The 22,535-nt window shown below is 38.6% G+C and overlaps 3 protein-coding genes across 4 annotated transcripts; 2 read left to right on the forward strand and 1 right to left on the reverse strand.

Moving 5' to 3' along the window:
• Positions 1-1,545: 1,545 nt before the first annotated feature.
• LOC139630531 (deoxyribonuclease-1-like) lies at positions 1,546-12,179 on the reverse strand. 2 transcript variants are annotated; one of them, XM_071494077.1, is made up of 11 exons: positions 12,004-12,179; positions 11,179-11,239; positions 7,138-7,223; positions 6,489-6,577; positions 5,936-6,022; positions 5,168-5,280; positions 4,749-4,861; positions 3,905-4,062; positions 3,192-3,288; positions 2,177-2,252; positions 1,546-1,854 (listed from the first exon to the last, which is right to left on the reverse strand). In XM_071494077.1, the coding sequence occupies exons 3-11, from the start codon at positions 7,216-7,218 to the stop codon at positions 1,682-1,684; spliced, it is 987 nt and encodes a 328-aa protein (XP_071350178.1). In that variant the 5' UTR covers positions 7,219-7,223; positions 11,179-11,239; positions 12,004-12,179; the 3' UTR covers positions 1,546-1,681. The 2 variants fall into 2 exon arrangements, with proteins under 2 accessions (XP_071350178.1, XP_071350180.1); XM_071494079.1 differs by lacking the exon at positions 11,179-11,239 and having other exon boundaries at positions 12,004-12,130.
• A 3,054-nt stretch (positions 12,180-15,233) lies between these two features.
• Positions 15,234-18,675, forward strand: LOC139631047 (E3 ubiquitin-protein ligase TRIM39-like). Its single transcript, XM_071494989.1, has one exon. The coding sequence runs from the start codon at positions 15,587-15,589 to the stop codon at positions 16,748-16,750; it is 1,164 nt and encodes a 387-aa protein (XP_071351090.1). The 5' UTR covers positions 15,234-15,586; the 3' UTR covers positions 16,751-18,675.
• An 85-nt stretch (positions 18,676-18,760) lies between these two features.
• On the forward strand, positions 18,761-22,496 carry LOC139631046 (nuclear factor 7, ovary-like). Its single transcript, XM_071494987.1, has one exon. The coding sequence runs from the start codon at positions 19,045-19,047 to the stop codon at positions 20,440-20,442; it is 1,398 nt and encodes a 465-aa protein (XP_071351088.1). The 5' UTR covers positions 18,761-19,044; the 3' UTR covers positions 20,443-22,496.
• Positions 22,497-22,535: the final 39 nt, after the last annotated feature.

Genomic DNA, 22,535 nt, shown 5'->3' on the forward strand with positions numbered 1-22,535 from the left:
GTACTTATGATGCCAAAACAGTCATTTTAATCATAACTAAATAAATAAATAAATATATTATTCAACACTATTACTTAATGTTGCAATTTGTTCATTTGGTTCCATTTTTATCATCGTATGTTGTGTATGTAAAATCTTATTTCAAAAGTAACTAGGAACAATAAGTGTCAAATAAATGTAGTTATGCAAAAAGTTCAATAATTCCATCTGTGTTTGAGTAGAAGTATAAAGTATCTTAAAATATACCTAAAAATTGTACACAAGTACAAAGTGAAGTGGATTCGCTTTGTTACTTTACAGAATATGTCCTGACCATAGCCTGGGTCCTGACACATCTGTAGCTCTGCAGCCACACTTCCACTGAACTTTCTGCTTAGGCCAACCTCCACTGCAACTGTTCCCCAGCAGTGTGCAGTAACTGACGTTGCAGCATCCAACGCTTTGTCAGAGCAGTGACCACCAAATACTGACAGGCTTCTTTTATCAACTCATCAAAGGCCCATGTTGGGGTAATATTTGGGAGTACATGTTTTATTACTGCTGCTTTGTGATTGTTTATGTGCATTTTAGTAAAGTTTAGTTTTTAAATAATGAGTTTATGTTTGCTAACCGAGCTAGCCACTATACTCACTTTATATGTTGCTATTAAAACACTCTAAGTTACTGTTGTATTACCGTTGGGCAAACTGCTACTGTTATTCTACTTTTCTTAGTTTAACTCTTGGGCCTTCCTGTATGTTAATTAGATTCATTACTATGCAGTGTTTTCTTTTTATAGGCTACTTTCAGTATTGATAATTGGCCGGTTATTTAGGTTTCTTCTCATGAAACAAAATGCTACATGAACAGTCATATGTCATTAAAATGTGTTGCTCCACATAAAGTAGTTGTGTAATAGAGCGTACTTGCCTCCAGTAACTTCCAGGTGTAAACCAGGTTTAAAGTTATCATAATGATATTTATGGTCTGTTGATTGATTCACTACGTCAATTTCGGGCATTGAGTAACATTAAAGAAAACATTTCACCTCAAAGGTTGCAGATAGGTGCTGGCAGCCTTTTAGCGACAGAGTGAATGAAGTGATTTTTTCTACCCAGCTATGATTAACTTAGTAAAGATGAAAGGCAGCAAAACATCCCTCCATTCATCCTTAACTCTTCTGACAGGTTCTTTATTTGTGATGCATTTGCAGAGAAACATACAGAGTAAGCCTATTAAACATCAACAGCTTGTGTTACATTCACTGTGCCTGCAGGAAATGAAAACTAGATTATGAAACTATTCATAAAGTCAGTCTAATCATTGGCCATGTGGTCAGTTACAGTTGATTAATGTATGTAAACTTGCCACCATTGGAACAATGGTTACATAATCTTCAAAATGAGCCACAAATTTTGTGCCCCAATATTTACACAAATACTGCACTACACCTCACGGTGACAACACTGACGGAGAAGTGTTCTCTCTGTTCATACCGGTAATGGTTATTAACAGTCATCCAGAAAATCAGATACACGCTGATCTCCAGGGTGGAGCTCTAGGTACAGCGGGGTCAGGTGAACCCAGATTAACTGCAGTGTCCAGTGAACAGTTAGTGTCTGGTGTTACAAATTGTAACATTCAAGTTAAGGTAATGGGTTCAGAGTTTATTGGTTTGTTGGGTGGATCTGGCCTCCCTCGTTTAAACATTATCGCTGTGGTTCATCCTGGCAAACTTCTGCTGGAGGATCTTGATCTCCAGACTGAGCTTCTCCCTCTCCAGCAGCAGGTTTCCTCTCTTCAGCTCCAGCAGGTCCTCATCCATGGCTCGGGGCCCCGGTGGTGTCATCGGAGCCTTCTGCTGCATTGTCAGACCTGCAGAGGACAAATCCACTCAGTCCTGCAGCTGCATCAACATCAGCACAGGTGAGGAAGACTGAGTTTTAAACAAATAGTTAAGTATTTAAAAAAAAAAAAAAAAAAAAAAACAGTATTAGCAGTTTTTAATACTAAGCTATGTTTGATATTCTAGCCTTATTTTTGTGATATGTTATTAAAATTTCTTTGCTGTTTGTTTTGTTGTGTACTTTTATTTTGACATTCCTGAGTTGGACATGAAGCATCCTTTGGAGGCTGGTTGTGTATGTGTTGTAGTAGCAGTACATGACAATAAGTATGTGAAAATCATGCTGGTTACCATCCTCTTCATCTCTCGTCAGGGTTCTGGACTTGAGCTCCACCTCTACAGGGTAATGGTCGCTCACTTTCAGAGCCTGGAAAATAAACAGTTATTTATTGATTGATAATCATGGATGAGTGTGAACAAACTGATGTCAGACAATACTTGGTTCACAAGTAATGAAGCGATTTTAGCACATTGTATACATTAATAAACCAAACTTATAATTCTGTTTCTGGGGAATATAGATGGAACATAATTTACTGTTTCTACTAAATAATTATAAGAAAATGAAGAATGCCTGGATTTCAATTAAATTTCTTGTGGAAATTGATGGTCTCTAGAGCGCGTTTAATGAGCACCATAATGCCACTCCTTGAGCATTTCTCTTGTGCCACCTTTAGGCCAAAATGCAAACTTTGGACACAAAGTATTAAGCGACTGGATTGCCATGAAATTGGTTGTTCCTGTTCAACACCCTGCAAAACTCAGGGAAGTTGAATTTGTACTTGAATTTAAAGGATAAGACTGGCAGTATTCTCATCTCAGTAAAAATCCAAACCCAGTAATGAACTGTTTCTACCAACAAGTATTGTTGGTCTGATAAATCTTATTCACATATGCCACAGAGCTCCATTGTTGTCTGTTAAAAACATCATTAAGCCACGTTTTTATTCATTATGATTAACACAGAGTGGAAAACCTAGAGCACTAAATGTGTGGTGGTCCCCAACAAATGCACTATGTCCTCATGTTTGCAGAAAACTACAGCGACAGATTGTTTTCAGGGAATTACAGAGCCTTTTTTAAGTTAAACTATAAACTTTATTTGTGAACTGTTTCTAAAATTTACATCATCAGTAAAAACCAATGGGCTTAGACAGGGCAACAAAGTCAGAGAGTACTGAGGGTTTCTGTCAGTGTATTCCAAGCCCAGTGGTATGTGCTTGTTTCACTCACAATGTCATGTCATCTGCTGCATATTAATGCCTCCTCAAGAGAAAACTGTTTGAATTAAGGCACAAGAACGGACCTGCTCCTCACTGAGTCCATATGCCTTCTGGAAGTTGAAGGGTTTGGCAGAGTTTGGTACGATAGCCTGGAGCATGTCGTCCCCGTAGATCACGATCCTGAATGGAGACAAACAGTATGTATTTCATAGTCGCTCACAATTCACAACAGTGAAAAGTGTAACAGAGATTTGTAACTGTTAATCTTTATTTCAGGCAACCTTAAGAAATAGTTTGACATTTTGGGAAATAAACTTTCGAGGTAGATGAAAAGACTGAAAAGACTGAGACCACTCTCTTATCTGTCCATCAAAGTAATAGCTTAGTTCAGCATAAACACTTGTGACAGGGAAAGACTAGTTCTGTTCATCTGTTTCCAGTCTTTGTGCTAAATAACTCCTCACAACAACTTGATAACAGATATTGAAATGTTATCAATCCTCTTATATAAATGGCTGCCAGAAAGCAGGTAAGTGTACCTACCAAAATGTTGGTGTTGGTGGGTTTGCACGTGTCTTTTTTAGTATGTTTAAGACATTCAGGATTCAGACCTTTATTAAATGATATGATAAATTGTTAAATTTTTTATAAGTTATGACCTAATGAAACCTTTATAAAGTATGCCTAATAATAAAGAGGTGTTGTTATTATAAAAGTAGAATTAATTAAACACTTCAGAGTTTATAACATCCTATTTATTCCATTCTATTTTCCTCCACTGGTGTTTGTGTGTTACCTGTCGTATGTGTGGTTGTTTCCAGTGTTGGCTGTAGTGTCAACATCATCTCCAATCAGCCAGTGGAAGTTCTTGTTGCTACGGATACTGATGCCCTTCATCTCTTTCTTGGAGACGTATGCGCCATCAGCGTTGAAGTCGCCCAGGATCATCACGTTCTGGAGCAGAGGAGGCAGAGCAGCAGCAACATGTGTCAACAACAGCACAATAATTCTGTGTCCCTAACAGGTGAAGTAGGCCGAGGTCTTCCTCTCTTATTCTGGGTAAAACAACAAACACTTACACTTCTCATAATGTTGGATTGCTCTTTTCACCTCCTGAGCTCCCATTTCTGAAGAGGAAAAATGCTGTTTTAAACTGGTGAAACAGTTTTTCAGCATTTTAACTTTATTTTCACAGCCTTGCTGTTAGATCAGTGAATTTCATCCCATTTTGTCAAAGGAAGGATGCGTTACAAAAAAGTGGAATGTAACTTTTCCACAACAGTTTGGTCAAGTTTGCGTTCATTCTACCACCATCATTACTTTACAGCCCTTTGACCACCAGTAGGCTAATTTGACTCTTTGACCCACAACTTTTACCTGTCTATGTGAACCACTTACCCACTACTTTTAGCCATGACAGCAATTAATCCATTAGCTTTTTCAGTATTTGCCTTTATAGTTAACTATTGCAACTTTGCTTTTATTTAATTATTCTGAGCATGTACCGAATACTTTTATAGATATATATAGCTTAGATATATATGTTGATTTTTCAGTATGTATCAATACTTTGACCAACACTAGTAGATCATGTTTCATATTGTAAACACTGTCTCGCACTGATGATGTCATGTCCTTACATCAGTCCTCCACTTCTTCTTGACCTGCAGGAAGACATCGTAGAGCTCATCCAGCTCCTTCTCTGAGTCCTCTGGTTTGGTGTGAACTGGGATCATCACTAGGTCCTTCAGCACTGTGGTGGGTGCACACACACACACACACACACACACACACAGCTTTAAATCCAGAAAGCTATATCTGACAGGAAGCCCGCTGCAGCCATTCACTCCTGTAAACTTATGCTGTTACATTGATTACACTCAAATTTTAACCCTAACTAAATCCAAACCCGAGGCCAAACCCTAAACCAAGGAGATGAAAACAGGCAACGCATTGTTGCATTTTCCTAATATTTCATATATTTTTGAAGATACTCCCATAGATATTGATATTTTGACATATTTGATATTCTAGGTTTTCTTATGTGTGTGTCTTCTACCTGTATTGAGGCATCTGAAGCGCAGGATGTAGGGATCTCTAGCAAAAACGTCTCCTCCTATAGTCGACTCGTCATCAAACTGATAGGAGCCCACCAAGTCAACCATGTCATCTCTGCACACACACACACACACACACACACACACACACACGTAATCACTACATTATATTTTGATAATGCAACTTCAGAATAATCAGCTGAGTAGATTTCTATCCATTTATTATCAGAGATATTTTTTAGCTGTAAAGGTTAAAGGTCCTATTCCTTGGAAAGTGATTAACTAAGCTAGGGTATTGCTGTCTGTTGACAGACGCTCAGTATATACTGTAGATGCGCAGTGGAGAAGTGGATATTAAAATGTGGTCTAAGAAGTTCCTGTGGACAAACCCAAAGATTGTTGTTAAGAAGAATTCAAGCTAAACGCAGCTGCTGTTCTTCATGAGGAACAAATGTTTTACACACAGATTTAAGCTTGAGAGTTGAGTCTTTAATGCTGAAAAGGTTTCAGGTTGTGTATCGCTACAAGGACTTTTTGATCTGTTACCAGTTCTGGTTGATTTGAAACCACTGTTGAGCAACAGAAAGAACTGTGCTTGTGCCAAATCATTTTTCTTATTAAACCAATAAATGTATCAATATGTACGAATAGCAGTCATCTACAAACTGTTGTCTTGTACTCACAAACTGCTCCACAGGCTTTTACCTCCTTTATAAATCATAACTCATCTCAGCCTCAGTGATGAGAATCTGCTGCAGGCAAATACTCACCTATACAGGAACATGAACTGCTCCTTGTAGCGTGTTCGGCCCAGACGAGTGCTGATCTTCAGAGTGTAGTGATGCTTGTTGTTGGATCTAGACAGACAGAGAGACATAAACTGTTTGTCTATTGCTCCACCACTTTGGTCCAGACTGAAATATCTCAGCAACTATTGGATGGGCTGCTATGAAATTTGGTACAGATATTTGTGTTCCACTCTGCAAGAATTGCAATGACTTTGGTGACCCCTCAACCTTCCACCTAGCCCCAGCATATGGTCAAATGTTTAATTTATCCAATACTTTGGTTTATTACCAAATAGCTGCATAACTGACGGGATCTGATTTCCCCACTCGGTTGCTTGTAACTACAGCTTAAATAATATGACACAGTTGCAGCATTACACCTACCTCACATTAACATGTTAGCGTTGTCATTGCAAGCTTGTTAGGATGCTGAAGTTAGCATTTAGCTCAAAGGACCAGTGTGTCTAAGTTCTGCCTCAACAAGCTTCCTAAGTTTAAAAACAATAGTCGTAAAAGAAACAAACTCTGCATTCACTTGTTGAGTGCGTCCATTAGGGTTTTTACGGATTCTCCGCTGACGTCCACCACTTCCAGGATCACAATGATGTCATAACGAGACACAATCTAAGGGGCAGAAAAACAGAGAATGAGAGACTGACTGTTTCTGTTGTCAGCGTTTTAGAGGCTTGGCCATAATGTTGTGGTCCAGCCAAAAACGAGTAATGTGGAATTAATTTCTGTGTCTTAATGCATTTTATATATTTATTCTTTTGTTGTTAATTTATAAATGTATTTGACCATTTTAATCATTCAGTTTTCTAAAGATGAACTAATTAATGGCTCAACCAACCAACTACAACAGCTGAGTGAAAAAAAAGTTAGTGAGTTTGAGGTGTTTTTGAACTATTGGTCAGTACTAGCACAATAACTCATTTAATCTAATTGATAATTCAAGTTTTTTTTTCTTTGGTCATCTCTGAATGGCATAAGGAAACTTGAATATAATAAAACACAAAGACTGTTATTCTTCGTTGCTTTTGATTCCACTGCCAGTTACAGTGGAATCAAAAATCTGAGAAAATCTTCTGTACTTTTTTCATGTAAAATTAGAAATTTTAATCATAGCAAGTGACAGGTGTGTGTGTGTGTGTGTGTGTTTTCATACTGGTTGTTGTTGTTGTTACCTTAGTCAGGATATTGAGAATATCAGGGTCTGCCACTTTGTTCTTTCCAAACTTCTGGATGTTAAAAGATGCTACTCTCATGGTGGCTGCAGAGAGAAAAAAGGAAACGACAGAAACTAAGTGGAAACATTACTGGAATTTTAACAGGTCTGTTTGTGCCTGAAAACATGCACAGGTATGTGTGGTATTACTGTACTGTACTGTACTGTATATACATCAAACGAGCTGTGTGTGTGTGTGAGTGTGTGTGTGTGTGTGAACAGCAGCTGCATCTTGTTAAACCTGACAGTATTTCAACTCAGTTTGCCTGAGGCCTGTGTAAGAGGCTACAAAACATGCACCGCAAACAATGAAAACATGCTCATTTTGGTTTAACTACACACTATAAAGATAAAATAGTGTTGGCACCACATTTCAATGAGTCTGCAGCCTGTTTCATACAGTGTGTGTTTCACCTTAACTTCTTCAGGGAGTAAACAGGAATAAACAAACATTTAATGTTTAAAACAAACAAACAAACAAAAAAAAACCATGATGACAGTGAAACTATATATATATATATCTATATATATCTATATAGATATATATAAATGTGAAGAATTTCAACAATTTAATTTGACAGTTTTATCCTATAATCAGCACTTTTTCCAGTAATTGTTTAAACAGCTTAATTATAATTAGAGAAGAATTTGAATAATTAAATAAAAAGATTGTACAATGAACCACAGGAACATAACAAACTGACCTATGAAGCGAGCTTAGTGAGATTATGAAACGAAACACAAAAATGAAACTATACTGTAGAGAAGTTTAACTCAACTCCATTTTAAAAACCAATCAAAATGAACTACACAAATACAAATTCTCATGGGATTTGTGTTTTGTACATTTGTACATTTAGCAAAAATGCAACTTCTGTGTCATGTCCTTAAATATTTTGTGTTTTTAATTTCGTGGTCTTTCATCTTTTGAGTCCACATTGGCCACTGTTTTTTTTAATTATTGTTGTATATTGTTATTTTCTGGGCAATTTTTATTTCTATTTTTTTTACTTTATTTGGATAGCCACAGTGAAAGAGAGAGAGAGGGGATGACATCCAACAAAGGGTCATGGGTCAGACTTGAACCCAGGCTGCTGTTTAAGCTCTAAGCTCTGCCAGGTGTTTCCACCAGGGCCTCTGTGTTTGCACAAAAAACTGAGAAGCTCTTCAGCCTTTTTTTTTTCTCCAAAAAGTCCATGTTAACAGCATGAGCTGCTGCTTTCTAAATGAACTCTTGTTTGTTGAGCTCAATTCCTCAACAAAAAATGGCGGCAGAAAATATTTCACACATGTTCTGACAGGTTTGGTCACAGTGCCTTAACGACACCCCCTCCCAAATCCTGTCTCCACTGAAGTAACTGAGCCTACCTGCAGAAAAACCTGTTTTACGTCAACACATGAAAGACTCTGTTGGAGTGTGCAAATATAACTAACAGGCAGTCAGGAATTAAACACGCCTGCGTTGTCATGACTGTAAAGAAAAGAAAATGCAGCCCCCCCAGTGTGTAGCTCATGATACACAACCTTTACCTTGAGATCTTGACTTTACAATCAAAACATTTGATCAGCTGCTGAAAAATGATGCAGCTTTAGTTTTAAAATGTACAGATTTATGTACCTGTATTAATATACTAACAATTTAATGTGCAGTATTATTTTGCATAATGACTTCTTTTACTTTTGATAATTAAAATACTTGCTGATAATAAGTGAAAACTGAAAATGCAAGTTAGGCATTAAATATTTTTATATTAAATATATTTACTTTTATGGAGTATTTTTACACTCTGTTATCGCTACTTTTACTGGAGTAAATACCTAAAACCTATGAAAACCTATGGTAATGAGACACAGGCCCCATGTTGGTTGTTTAAACATTTTTTAAATTTTTTTTGCCATTTAAAAGTTTTATTGAAATGAATGATTTATTTTCTAATAAAGTTACCACTCTATCTCATAATATTAGAACTTTTCTGTGAAATTACTAATAATTTAAATTTTCTTTTTTCTTTAACATATATTAATCATGGGAACAAAAAACTAGGACTTATTCTCATAACATCCCAACTTTTGGTTTTATTTATCCTCAGTATCTCAGAGGTGGTTCTAATATTGTCCTGACATGGTTTAAATGTTTTTTACTAAAAAAAACTCTGGTGATTTAGAGTGATTAAAGGCTTCAATAAGCAGCCTGAGGAAATACAGCATGTTGCTGCAGTTTAGTTTCTCACCTCAGGAATGTCACTAATTTGTGTCTGTTGCTGTCAGTCAAGAAGAACAAACCTCTTTTCATGTCTGAAGTAGATCACACACTGCATGCAGTAAACATCAGTTAACACTGTATTGTTTTTTGCATGTACTGAATATTTACCGGTACATATTGTTATTTAAATGTAGTTACAGTGAAATGAAAGAAAACGAAGAACAGGGTCATAACGACTGGGCGTTTTTGATGACATAAAATGCTTTTTTAATTATCGGAGAGGTTATTAAAGAACATGCCTGTATAAGAAATACTGTATGTTCTTGATGTTTTCCCCCACCAAAAAAAACTATACAATACTGTACCGCAGCAATGATGAGTGCCAGTGTATATTTTAAATATTTTGTGATGCAAAACAGCTACAAAAACAATCACAAAGTCCAAAAAACCCACAAAGAGAAGGAAAACAACCACAAAGGGATTCAAAACAACTACAAACTATTATTATATTATCACTATTATTAATATTACTACTATTATTATGACTACATCTACAGAAGTACAGTACAGTTTACTTTTTTTCAGATCTACTAAGGATACAAATAATAAACAGGAAATTGATCAAATAAGGTAGGAATCTATAGACCTGAAACAATTAGTTGATTGACAGAAAATTAATTTTGATAATTGAATAATTTAAGTGACTTTTAAAGCAAAACTGCCAAAAACAATTGTCTGGTACAGCTTCGCAACATTATCAGAAAAAATATATATAATATTTGAAAAAGATATACATAATATTTAATCTTCTATAATAGTAAATTAGATATCTTTAGGTTTTGGACTGTTGGTTTTATAAAACCAGAAATTTGAAGATGTCACTTTGGGCTCTAGGAAATTAAAATGATCATTTTTCATGATTTTTTCTGATTTTTTTTCTGAATTTACAGAGCGGATTAATTAATCAGCGAAGCCCTGCTTCTTTGTGGCCTTTTACACAGAGAAACGAGAGGATGGAGTGTTGCTGTTTGTTTCCACTGCTTGCACTTTCACGGGTGACTCATAAAATACAACCGAATCCCAGACAGCAGTGTCTGTTTGCGTGTGTGTTGTGGAGGTTTCTGCTGCTCTTGAGCCTGGTAATCAGTAGATACGGCTCCTGATAACAGCCACAATGTGCCAACAAACACACTAACTCATAAAACATTGCTGTAAACACTGGGATCAGATGTCAGTGTTGCCCTGACAAGTTTAACCTCGACTTTTAAACTGTTGCAGCAATTTGTTTCTAACTGCGGTTGATTCTCATTCAAGCGATGTCCTGTCTGCTCTTACTTTGACAATATTTGGGTTTACTTACTTACATCTTTAAGCTCTTGTTAGCAGCAGGAGCTTTTCAGGAGCGTATAAAGTTTACTTGAATTTTAAGTCTAGTTTAAGCTATTTCCTCCCAAAAACTTCCCAGTTACCAGGAAACAATGACTTTGTAATTACCATGACGTCCAGTACAGACATTCATGCTCCCCAGAGGCCGAAACCATTAATTTTAGTGATCCCCTGATGCAACTGACCTGACTGACCATTTTCTGCTCTGGTTAAGGTTTTGTTTCAGGCACATAGCCACTTCATTATGGTTTGGGAAGGGTATTCAAAGAACAGCAAAGCCATCCATTCAAAGCTATCCATTCTATATTTTTTTCATTTGAATAGTAAATACGTAATCTTATCATCATTAGTGAACCGGTGTGTGAAAGCACAAATAATTGAACAAAGGAATGCGAACATTCAGGAACTTACTGGGAGCTTCAGGTTTCACGTTTACTGTGTCTCTTTGTTTGTTGTCGACCACTTCCTGCAGCTGAATGATAAAGCCAAAAGATGGAAAAATACTCAAATACCTTACATTAGTAAGAGTAATAAATAAACATAGAAAGATGAACTGTGCAGTAAAAGGTGGTAAAGCCTCTAAAATAAAAGTACCTACAATCAATGGCTCTTTTTTTAGAGTTAGATTACTAATGTGGTGTCTTGTAATAAGTATTTAGTATAACCTGTAGGCAGTATTTAGTGTCACGTTGTGGTAATTTAATATTGTCTGGAGTCCATGTGGTTGGTAACATTTGCACCTATAGGATAAATGTTTGGCTGGAGTTTTTGGTTCAAATGATAAATTCAACAGGAGATAAGTTCATTGAATATGATTTACTGGGAAAAAATATTCTTTAAAACCAACAAGTCAACTCCAATAAGCTCAGACAAACAGCCTTGTATCAACTCAACAACACAATGATTTGTCTCGGCTTTTAGAGACAAAGTTTTTGGACATTTTTAAACTCTTGTCTTCAATTTTATGGATTTTTATTATTGACACAATAACAGACACAACGTAGCCAACCACTGCTGTTTTACTGTGTTAGATAAGGGTTGGAGTACCTCTTCTGTAAAAAACATAACAAGATTTTAGGAGCTGTCAATAATACCTCAAACCTGTGCTTCAGTGACTGAACTATGATATTTCACCTGTAGTTTTAGGCGTACAGATGGATGACAGCAGTTTCTTTGTCTGAAGACATTGAAAGCTTGACAGAGGAATACCGGACAAAGGAAGAAGTAGTTTCTCACCTGAGCGAGGAGGAGAATCTGTTGCTGCTGCTGACAGGAACTTGGATCAGGTCTGTGAGTTGGTTTGTGAAGAAACAGCAAGAAAACCTTGCGGACTTCACAATGAAAAAAGCTCCTGGGTATGCAGGCACCGCCAGAGGCAAAGCATTCTATAGAGGGTGACCACAGGCAATGTGATTGGTCGGAAGCCAACCAATAGTGGGGGCCGGACAGAGACAGACAAAACAAAACAAGTATCCCGCCCTCCATAATGTTTTCCTGCTGTGTGTGTGTGTGTGTGTGTGTGTGTGTGTGTGTGTGTGTGTGTGTGTGTGTGTATTAGAACTGTCAGTCTAAACGTTTGTTTCATCTGCTCTGAAAGAAGAGAGAGACCAAAAACAGGAGCATTCCAGTGTCAGATGTGTGTTTGAGTGTGTCTCCTTATGTGACTGTACTTTGTGAGGACCAGGTTGAGTTTTCTGGACTGACGACATTTTGGCAGGTCCTTCACTTTCTTACACACCCTCAAACAGACCCTCAAAGGGTCACCCTCAAACCCTCAAACAGACCTTTGAGCGTCTGTTTGAGGGTGAAGACTTGGTTTTAGGTTTAGGTTAGGATTGGGGTGGAGGTCAGGCATTTAGCTGTGATGCTTAAGTTAAGAGGCTAAGGTCAATAAGTGTCCTCATAAAGATAGCTGTACAAACATGTGTGTTTGTATGTGTGTGTGTGTGTGAGAGAAAGAGAGAGAGAGAGAGAGAGAGAGAGAGAGAGAGAGAGAGGATGTTGTCTGCCCTCATTTTCTTAGCAGGAACAGAGATAAACTGAACCCACCGTGCAGCAACATGGCACACCCACAGGAAATACTTCACCCCCCAAAATACCATATATATACTCTCCAGTCCTAACCACAGCAGACCTAGTATGTATTGTATGCATACATATATACTAACACAATACTATACCAACATGTGTTTCTGTTAATTTCTCCACCCCATTTATATGAATGACAGCAGGCTAAATAACACCTCTCTGTATAATTCAGTACAAATCACCAGCACCACAAACTACACCCCCCCAAAATAATCATAGAGTTGAATCAGCTCAGTAATCACTAACCATTGTGGCCTCGGGAGGGGAGTGATTTAGTACATGATTGTTGTAAAACTTACACCGACATCAATAAAAATGTGATGTAATTATACACACTGTGTACTAATAGGTACAGCCAGGTGGTGTAATTGTTTGTTTCAGGGGACTGATTCAGTCACACCCACTCTCATTGTGTTGTTAATGCACTTTCAGATGGTGAATGAGTCATCAACTGTGTGGGATCTGGCACTTGGCACGTTGTATTTGACCAAACCTGATTAAATTAGCGTAATCCCTCTCTGCCTGAAATACTTGGCCTTTATTTGCTACTTCATGCAACTTCAGCCTTGTGGCAGGTGCAGTGTGAAACTTGAGCGTTGAGGCGCTTTTTCATAACGATCGACTGTGGTTTGGATTGTACTTTATTTGTACATATAGCTCATAGATTGATGAGCAGGCTAAAGTATTTGTAACATTGCAGCTGATCCCAAGCAGTTTTTGTATATGTTTTCCTTTTTTGTACGTGTTTTTATTTGTTGCTTTTCATTTTCCCTTAACATCTGTGCTTTCTCTCTTGCTTTGCCTTTAGATATCCCATTGGCTTACATTTTTAATGATCAAGTCTCCTGTAATGTAATTGTATGTCCTATCCCAGTATCCTGTCTCAACAAGAAATGCATTATAGATGGTCGTTCACACAAAGAGAAACCTTAGGCGCGTCACTCCATCAGAGATACTGACGGAGAGAGGAAAAGATGATTCTTAAGTAAAGGTTGGTGGAAGCTGAACTGCCAAAATAAACTACATTTGTTTTCTTTCTGTTCTCCCCCACAGTTTGTGATTCATTGGTTGTTAAGGTGTTTGGGCGGGTGATCTGTGTTTCTGACACCTGAGCTATAATTTATAGCTATATTAATAGTTCCAGTAATTTCCACACTGAACTGCGCAATAGAAAAATGGTGGCAGCCACATACACCTCCTCAAGGATCATTTCTGTTTATTACAATTTGAGTGTTATTTTCATTGTTTTTGTAGTAGGAATAATAATTGATAAGCAGTATGTACTGACTGACTCTGAATCCAGGTCTATGTAACAGGATAATGGGAGTAAACAGAGTTTAATTACTATAGAGACCGGAACACTATATTAATATATCACTATATGATTAGTCCACAAATATCTTATAAGTCTACATAGTGACTGCTTTCTTCATGAGCTCTTAGTGATTCACTTTTTTTTTTTTTTTTTTTACTAACTTCTTAGTTCAGAATGCTACATTGGCATATTATCACACTTTGATATAGCTAAAGTGTTAGCAAACAGTAGCTTATTTCCACATCTAGCACTTACAGAGCAACGTTATCATTCACCTGGAGTCATGTTTCTGGCAACCTGCTGAAAATAAGTCCAATATTTGCTCTGTTTTAGCTTTGTTTTTGCTCCTACCAGCTCCTGAGGGAAATATCTGGCTTTTCAGCTGCTGTTCCACCATGTTCTTCCAAGAAAAGTTGGATTGAGGGCAATTGGTCTTAGATGTAGATACCTGAAGATGTTTCACCTTTCATCCAAGCTTCTTCAGTACTGACAAATTCTCTTCAGGCTTCATTGTTATTTCATCCACCTGCAGACTTGAGGGACTTGTAGCAGGTGGAACGTGAAACTGAGGGTAGCTGGTTTAAACATTAGTTTAACATTTTCATACCGAGTAGTTACTGCGCGGTCCCACATGACTTTGACTTTTGTTGAATCTTATAGTCTTTATACATTATTTTAATTTCCTGAACTTTCTCCAATTTTATTAATTATTTATTGTTTTTCTGTAACTTTTATTTTGGAAAGTAATATATTGATACATTTGAAATTTCTTTAATTAATTTTATTTAAAGATATTAATTTAATTTCTGTAATCGTACAGTACAAGTAATGGCAGCCTTGGTGGTTATTTGTTTTTCTATCATGTCTTTTTGAGATGATGGGAAGCAAATAAAAAGGATGGGAATGACAGTGTCAATGAATTTGGTTTCATTTGTATTTTTCCACTTACACAGGGACACAGACAAGACTGAACCTGCCGTGATTTCTTCATGCTCTTCCTATGAAAGGTATGTTGACATAACGTGACGACCTCAAGGCAGTGTAACAGTTTGTGTTTCTCACATTTATTATTTCATAGCGCTCCTCAAACTAAACACAATGACATCTGACAAAGCTCCACCTCATATCTTACGTCATCAAGACAAACAGGAATTAGACTTTGGTTTCTTCGCTGCTCACCGGAGGAGGCGCGCACTCTGAGTCAGATTATAAATTAATTGTCATAACTGAAGGAATAGAGGAACAAGCGGCGAAACTGAAAAACTGAATACTTTCACTTCAACCTGCTGGTGACTGAAAAAAAGAGGAATCAAATTGAAAGTAACGGAGGGAAGTTGATCCTGTAACACCAGGAAACAACTGACTGTCTTCCTGGTTCAGTGTTCTGGTGTGTTTTTAGCTTCACTCAGAGAGAAAATGGCTTCAGCAGGGTCTGAGGGTCTCTGCAGTCTGCACTCTGAGAAACTGAAACTCTTCTGTCTGGACCACCAGCAGCCAGTGTGTGTCGTCTGTCGAGACTCAAAAACACACACCAACCACACATTCAGTCCCATTGACGAAGCTGCGCAGGATCTCAAAGAGAAACTACACGAATCCCTGAGGCCCTTACAACAAAAACTGAAGCGCCTTAAAGATGTTAAAGGAAACTGTGATCAAACAGCAAAACACATCAAGGCGCAGGTCCGACACACAGAGAGGGAGATTAAGGAGCAGTTTAAGAAGCTTCACCAGTTTCTACAAGAGGAGGAGGAGGCCAGGATCACTGCTCTGAGGGGGGAGGAAAAGCAAAAAAGTAAAGTGATGAGGGAGAAGATTGAGGCTCTGAGCAGAGAGATAGCAGCTCTTTCACACACAGTCAGATCCACAGAGGAGGAGCTGAGAGCTGGAGACGTCTCATTCCTGCAGAACTACAAGGCTGCAGTGGACAGAGTCCAGCAGCGCCTCCTGCTGGATGATCCACAGCTGGTCTCAGGAGCTCTGATAGATGTGGCCAAACATCTGGGCAACCTGACCTTCAACATCTGGAAGAAGATGAAAGAGATGGTCTCCTACAGTCCTGTGATTCTGGACCCAAACACTGCTCATCCAGAACTCATCCTGTCTGAAGATCTGACCAGTGTGAGACGTGGAGAGAGACAGAAGCTTCCTGACAATCCAGAGAGGTTTGACTGTTATCGCATCGTCCTGGGCTCTGAGGGCTTTACCTCAGGAAGTCACAGCTGGGTTGTTGAGGTTGGAGACAACACAGGCTGGGTCCTGGGTGTCGCAGCAGAGTCTGTCCAGAGGAAGGGAGACATAAAGTCTGGACTGTGGCGAATAGGATTGTCTGACGGTAAATACGCAGCGGTTTCGCCATCAGATCCCCACATCGTTGTTTCAGTGAAGAAGAAGCTCCAGAGGATCAGAGTTCATCTGGACTGGGACAAAGGAAAACTGTTGTTCTCTGATCCTGATACTAACACACACATACACACCTTCACACACACTTTCACTGAGAAGCTGTTTCCATACACCAGCAATAGGAATGAACTCCAACTGAAAGTGTTACCAGCGAAGGTCTCTAAGACTGAAATAGCTTAGTCAGTGATGATGACGTGGTGTGAACAGTAATCATCTCTGAAATAGCAATACTCAACAATAACAAGTGATCGAAGATATATAATTTTATTTCTGTTTGTTTAGTTAGTGAATTTCAAATACTCACTCGTCATGTGGTTCTGAAAAGTTTGATGGTCGCTCCTTTATTCAGTTTAGATTTCCAATAAATTCCAATGTCAGCCCAAAGTCACAGCTGAATATACTGTTTCAGAAAATACATAGAAACATCTGTTTCTGTTGATGTGTACGCTGCCAGATTCTTTTCTTTTTAGAGAGCTTTGGTTAGTGTTGATGCTGTACTAGGCAATAAAAATAAACTTGACTAGACTGATATTTAATTGTATTTCAAATTTTGACTTGCTGTTTCAGTATTTTCAGTAAAATGTAGTGATTGGCTTGATTTGTTTTTAATGTTTATATCTTGAGGTCACAGTAGTTATTTTTCATATGACAATAGTTGAGTAGTTTATTGAAACACTCTCTAGCAAATATACAAAAATTATTATAGAGGCTTTACACACATCAGAAGACACAAGCACGTCTCTTATCTCAGCATCATGTCACTCTGCTCTTTAGCTGAAGTAACATCTAGCTAAATCTGTTTGCTAGGTAGAAAACCAAGGAGCTTGTTGATGTTAACTAAAGTTTTTTCAGGGCTATTTTGTCATCCACTTTACGTATATCTTTGTTTTTACAAGAATTCTAGATATCCCACATAATTTTGCCAAATAAAGAACCAAAATGTTCTGACTTTACGTCCAGTTTAGTCTCTGTTCCACTGGCATCAGTATCAGCATCTCTAATTCAGCATTTCTTCCATCAGTCTTCATGAATACATAATATGCATATTGTTACATAACTTACATGTTTGTTATGAATGCATAACAAAACATATTCTTTGTGTTTTGTTTCCATATTGTGAGACAAACAGTCATCCACGTCATTAGCTGCTTTAAGAAATTAAACCTACGCAACTTTTAGTTTGTGAGCTGAGAAAAAACTACAGCTCAGACAAAAAATGAATGGGCTGAATAAATAAAAGCACAGCAGCACAGGTACTTTCATCATCATGACCTCGTTACAGAGCTGTCTGAACTAACCTCGACCCGCTCATGGATGAACTGTGACATTAGCCCACAAAAATCCACAGCTGATGGGAAGTGGTGTTTATTGATGACCACTAAAAACATAAATACTGAGTAAACAGAGACATTACTCACAGTTATTATCACTGTTACAAATGTCATTGGGAATTTGTCTGAGTGGTTTTGTTTTTTTTTTTAACTCTGGATGAAAACCCAGAAGTTCTGGCCTCACTTTGGCTCATTAAGCAACTAAAGTTAGCGAAGTTAGCCAAAACCAACTTCAGCTTCCCAGCTCTAGCCAGCTGAGGTTAAAATCTAAATCACCTTTATCTACTGGGGACGTCACTTTTTACTGAAAATTCAAGCTACCCTGTTGCCCTGTCGATAAAGCCATATATTGCTCTCTTGATTGGAGAAAATTAGCAAACCATGCTGAACAGATAATCGTGACACCATCCACCTGAGAAGCAGCTACGCAGAATAATGTTGATCAGGTGATCAGCTACAGCATCTTTACTCACTTATAACTGGAAGTCACCAACATTATTTTCTAAACATTTGCCAGTTATTAAAGTTACTTTCATGACTTTAGTTTTAGTTACCAAAAATAACTACTGACTTAGCTAACAGACCCAAGAGAAATTTACTAATCTAGGATTTTATTTGATGCTTTGTTCCGTATGTGCTTTTAATTTTCTAAACAAGACTGCTTTGTAACACTAAGTAACTTTCCTAACATATTTTTAGTTGATAACTGAAGGAAGAATTAGAGCTGGTGTTTTACTGCTGTTCTTGAAGAATAAAAACCTACACTGATAGTGCTGTGAAAGGAAATTCATGCCTTGTTTGTTACATAATTGTTCAGCGCTTGACACAGATTCCCAGACAGAGCCCCTCCTCCAACTCACCTGAGGCTAACCAGGAAATAGAGCTGTTCCTCTCCGACAGACACTGAGAGACAGACAATAACAACCTCTCTCAGACCAGACCCACAACTGCCCCCGAGAGAGGGAAGATACAGCACGAATTACTGGGAATACTGAAACTTTTAATTGCTTTATCCTGCTGCTGACTGTACACACAGAATGTGAATTATAACTGTGAATATAACTTTCTTGAGGAGGGAGTGGACTGATTTCCTGTTTAGGACTCTGTCTGGTCTGTGTGCTTTCAGCTTCACTGCAAGAGAAAATGGCATTCCGATCCGAGGAGGATCTCTCCTGTCCTGTCTGCCAGGACATTTTTAAAGATCCTGTTGTCCTGTCGTGCAGCCACAGCTTCTGCAGAGACTGTCTGCAGACATGGTGGCGAGGGAACCCCATACAGGAGTGTCCAGTTTGTAAGCGGAGATCATCAAGGAGTGAACCACCTCGTAACTTGGCTCTAAAGAACCTGTGTGAAGCTTTCTTACTGGAGAGGGATCAGAGAGCAGGGTCTGAGTCCGTCTGCAGTCTGCACTCTGAGAAACTGAAACTCTTCTGTCTGGACCACCAGCAGCCAGTGTGTCTCATCTGTAGAGATTCGAAAACACACAACAACCACAGATTCAGACCCATTCATGAATTTGCACAGGATCACAAAAAGGAGCTCCAGAAATCTCTTAGGCCTCTGCAGGAGAAACTGAAGCTGTTTGAACAAGTTAAAGGAAACTTTGATCAAACAGCAAAACATATCAAGTTTCAGGCCCAACACACAGAGAGGGAGATTAAGGAGCAGTTTAAGAAGCTTCATCGGTTTTTAGAGGAGGAAGAGGAGGCCAGGATCACTGCTCTGAGGGAGGAAGAGGAGCAGAAGAGTCAGATGATGAAGGAGAAGATTGAGGCTCTGAGCAGAGAGATAACAGCTCTTTCACACACAGTCAGATCCACAGAGGAGGAGCTGAGAGCTGGAGACGTCTTATTCCTGCAGAACTACAAGGCTGCAGTGGACAGAGTCCAGCAGCGCCTCCTGCTGGATGATCCACAGCTGGTCTCAGGAGCTCTGATAGATGTGGCCAAACATCTGGGCAACCTGACCTTCAACATCTGGAACAAGATGAAAGAGATGGTCTCCTACAGTCCTGTGATTCTGGACCCGAACACTGCTCATCCAGAATTTTTCCTGTCTGAAGATCTGACCAGTGTGAGTCATGGAGAGAGACAGAAGCTTCCTGAAAACCCAGAGAGGATTGACTATCACCGCTCGGTCCGGGGCTGGGAGGGCTTTAACTCAGGGATTCACAGCTGGGATGTCGAAGTTGGAGACAACACAGCCTGGTTTGTTGGTGCGGCTGCAGAGTCTCTCCAGAAAAAGGGCCGAATAAAATCTGGGTTTTGGCAAATAGAGTTCTTCAATGGTAAATACAGTGTTCGCTTGTTAGGATATCCACCTGCTGTTCTGCGAGTGAAGAAGAAGCTGCAGAGGATCAGAGTTCATCTGGACTGGAACAGAGGAAAACTGTCTTTCTTTGATCCCGACACTGCCTCACACATTTACACCTTCACACACACTTTCACTGACAGACTGTTTCCATGCATAGGCACTTTAAATGAACTCCCACTGAAGATATCACAAGCCAACATCTCTGTTACCAGAGAATGGATCAGTTAGAGATCGTTGGGATAATGTGCAGAGGTCTTGTCTCATATTCGAAAGTACTGTTGCCAGATTTAGATACCACAGGTTGTCTGTGTGGTTCTCAAACATTTCAGATAAGCACATTTCTAATAAACAAACAAATAAACAAAAAATCACTTAAAGCTTCATTCTTATGTATCCTTAAAATGTTTTCCACTTATTTCATACTGCATATTATTATTTGGATTCTGGTATATTTATATATCATCTCAAATACAGGTTGTCCACATTTCATAAAATTGATTATGTATAACTCTTTAAGTAGGAATTAATGATAATAATTGACTCATATTTTTCTCTTGCGCTACATGGCCAGAAGTATGGGGACAACTGAACATTACACCTATATGGGGTATATCACGGGACTTGCTCTTGGCTTCCTGATCATCTCTGGTCAGTGAGTCTCTGGTGGTGGGTTCTTGGACCCCTTGCCTGCAGGTCTAGTTGAACATGTTCAAAACCCTGGACATTAATCTACTGCTGTAACACCCTCCACTCTTCTGGTTTCAGGTTTTCCATCAGATTTTAGAATGTGGCTGCAGGGATTTGCTCCCATTCAGCCCAAAAACTTATTAGTGTGGTCCGACACCGATGTTGGGTAAGGTCTGGCTGACAGTCGGCCTTCCAGTTCATCCCAAAGGTGTTGGACAGGGCTTAAGTCAGGGCTCTGTGCAGGTCAGTCATGTTCGTCAACACTAAACTGGGAAAACCATTTCTTTAAGGACCAGCCTTTGTGCACAAGGGCAGTGTCTTGTTGAGACAATAAGAGGCTAAACAGAAAGAAAAGACCGCTGTTGTCCAAAATATAATTTTATGTTGCAACATTAAGATTCTTCTCCACTGGAACACAAAGGCCAAAACCAGGAAAAAACTGACCAGACCACAAGAATACTTCAGCATATGTGACCAGTGTCCATATACTTTTGGCCACATGGTGTATCTATTTTAAGTGAGATGTTGTAGGGAACTTACCTTAGAGGTTTTACAATATTTTTTGTGTATAGTTAGTTTTCTGTTTTGCTATCTACAGTGTTCACTGTCTTCGCAAGGTGCAGTGAACAGCAAAAAACTAAATTAAATCAATCAATATTTGCTGTGACCACCCTTTGCCTTTAAAACAGCCCCCATGGCTTCGTCATCCTACTGCAGAATGAGTTTGGGGCTGATCAGATGCTCCCTCATGGTATTGCGTGATGGACAAGAATCTAAACGTCTTAGGTGCCTAAAACAGAAATGAGACTAGAAGTGCTCTCAGAGAGCGCGTTCAGTCATTCATGGTCCTCAGATAATGATTCATAAAACCTTTGGTGGTCTAGCACATCTCATCCAGCTCCAACAGGTCGACATTTCAAATCATGTCCAAATTCTGACCTTAGATAAACACACAGGGTATCTATGGATCTGACAAGTCTTTAAAGCAATTCAATTTGTTCCATCGAAAAAAACCAAAACAAAAAACAACTAAAAACTCCTTTATTGGAAAAAACCTTTATCAAGCTCTGAAATATTTTCTTGCCTGCCAGACAGTCCCATTGTTTGTTGTGTCTTTTGATTGCATCTCATTATTTTTGCATACTGAAAACTACTTCTATACAGTGCATTGTGCTGTATATCTGTATCTGCCTGCTGTCATTGCATCATATGACCACTTGATGACGCCCACATCCTGTCAGATACTTGAGAGCATTTCACTGTTTTCAGCTAATATTAAAGTTTGAGTGATCTGTTAGTTGTCATGGATTATTTTCCACTGTGATGGTTCCACTTTTACTGAAGTAAAGGGTTTGAATCACTGTCAGATGTCCCGGTGTCGTGTATCTCTGTTTACAACGAAGCTCACATTTTCACATTTTAGGTCACATGGTCAAACTCACAATTTCATTCTTGCTTTCTCTGCTCACTTTCTTTATTCTGTTAAAAGGTCATCAGTAATGTTAAGTAGGCTATGGGGGATTTGTTAGGTGTTTTAAACTGCAGGTATGGTGCTTTAAACCTCCCCCTCTGTAACCCTGGTTAAGTCCTGCCAGTTTCACAAGGATAGATCAAACTGATCTGTCAAATTTCAG

Source organism: Trachinotus anak, unplaced genomic scaffold, assembly GCF_046630095.1.
Source record: "Trachinotus anak isolate AG129_WGS33_773 ecotype Australia unplaced genomic scaffold, CSIRO_AGI_Tana_v1 ptg000013l, whole genome shotgun sequence".
Lineage (NCBI taxonomy): Eukaryota > Metazoa > Chordata > Actinopteri > Carangiformes > Carangidae > Trachinotus > Trachinotus anak.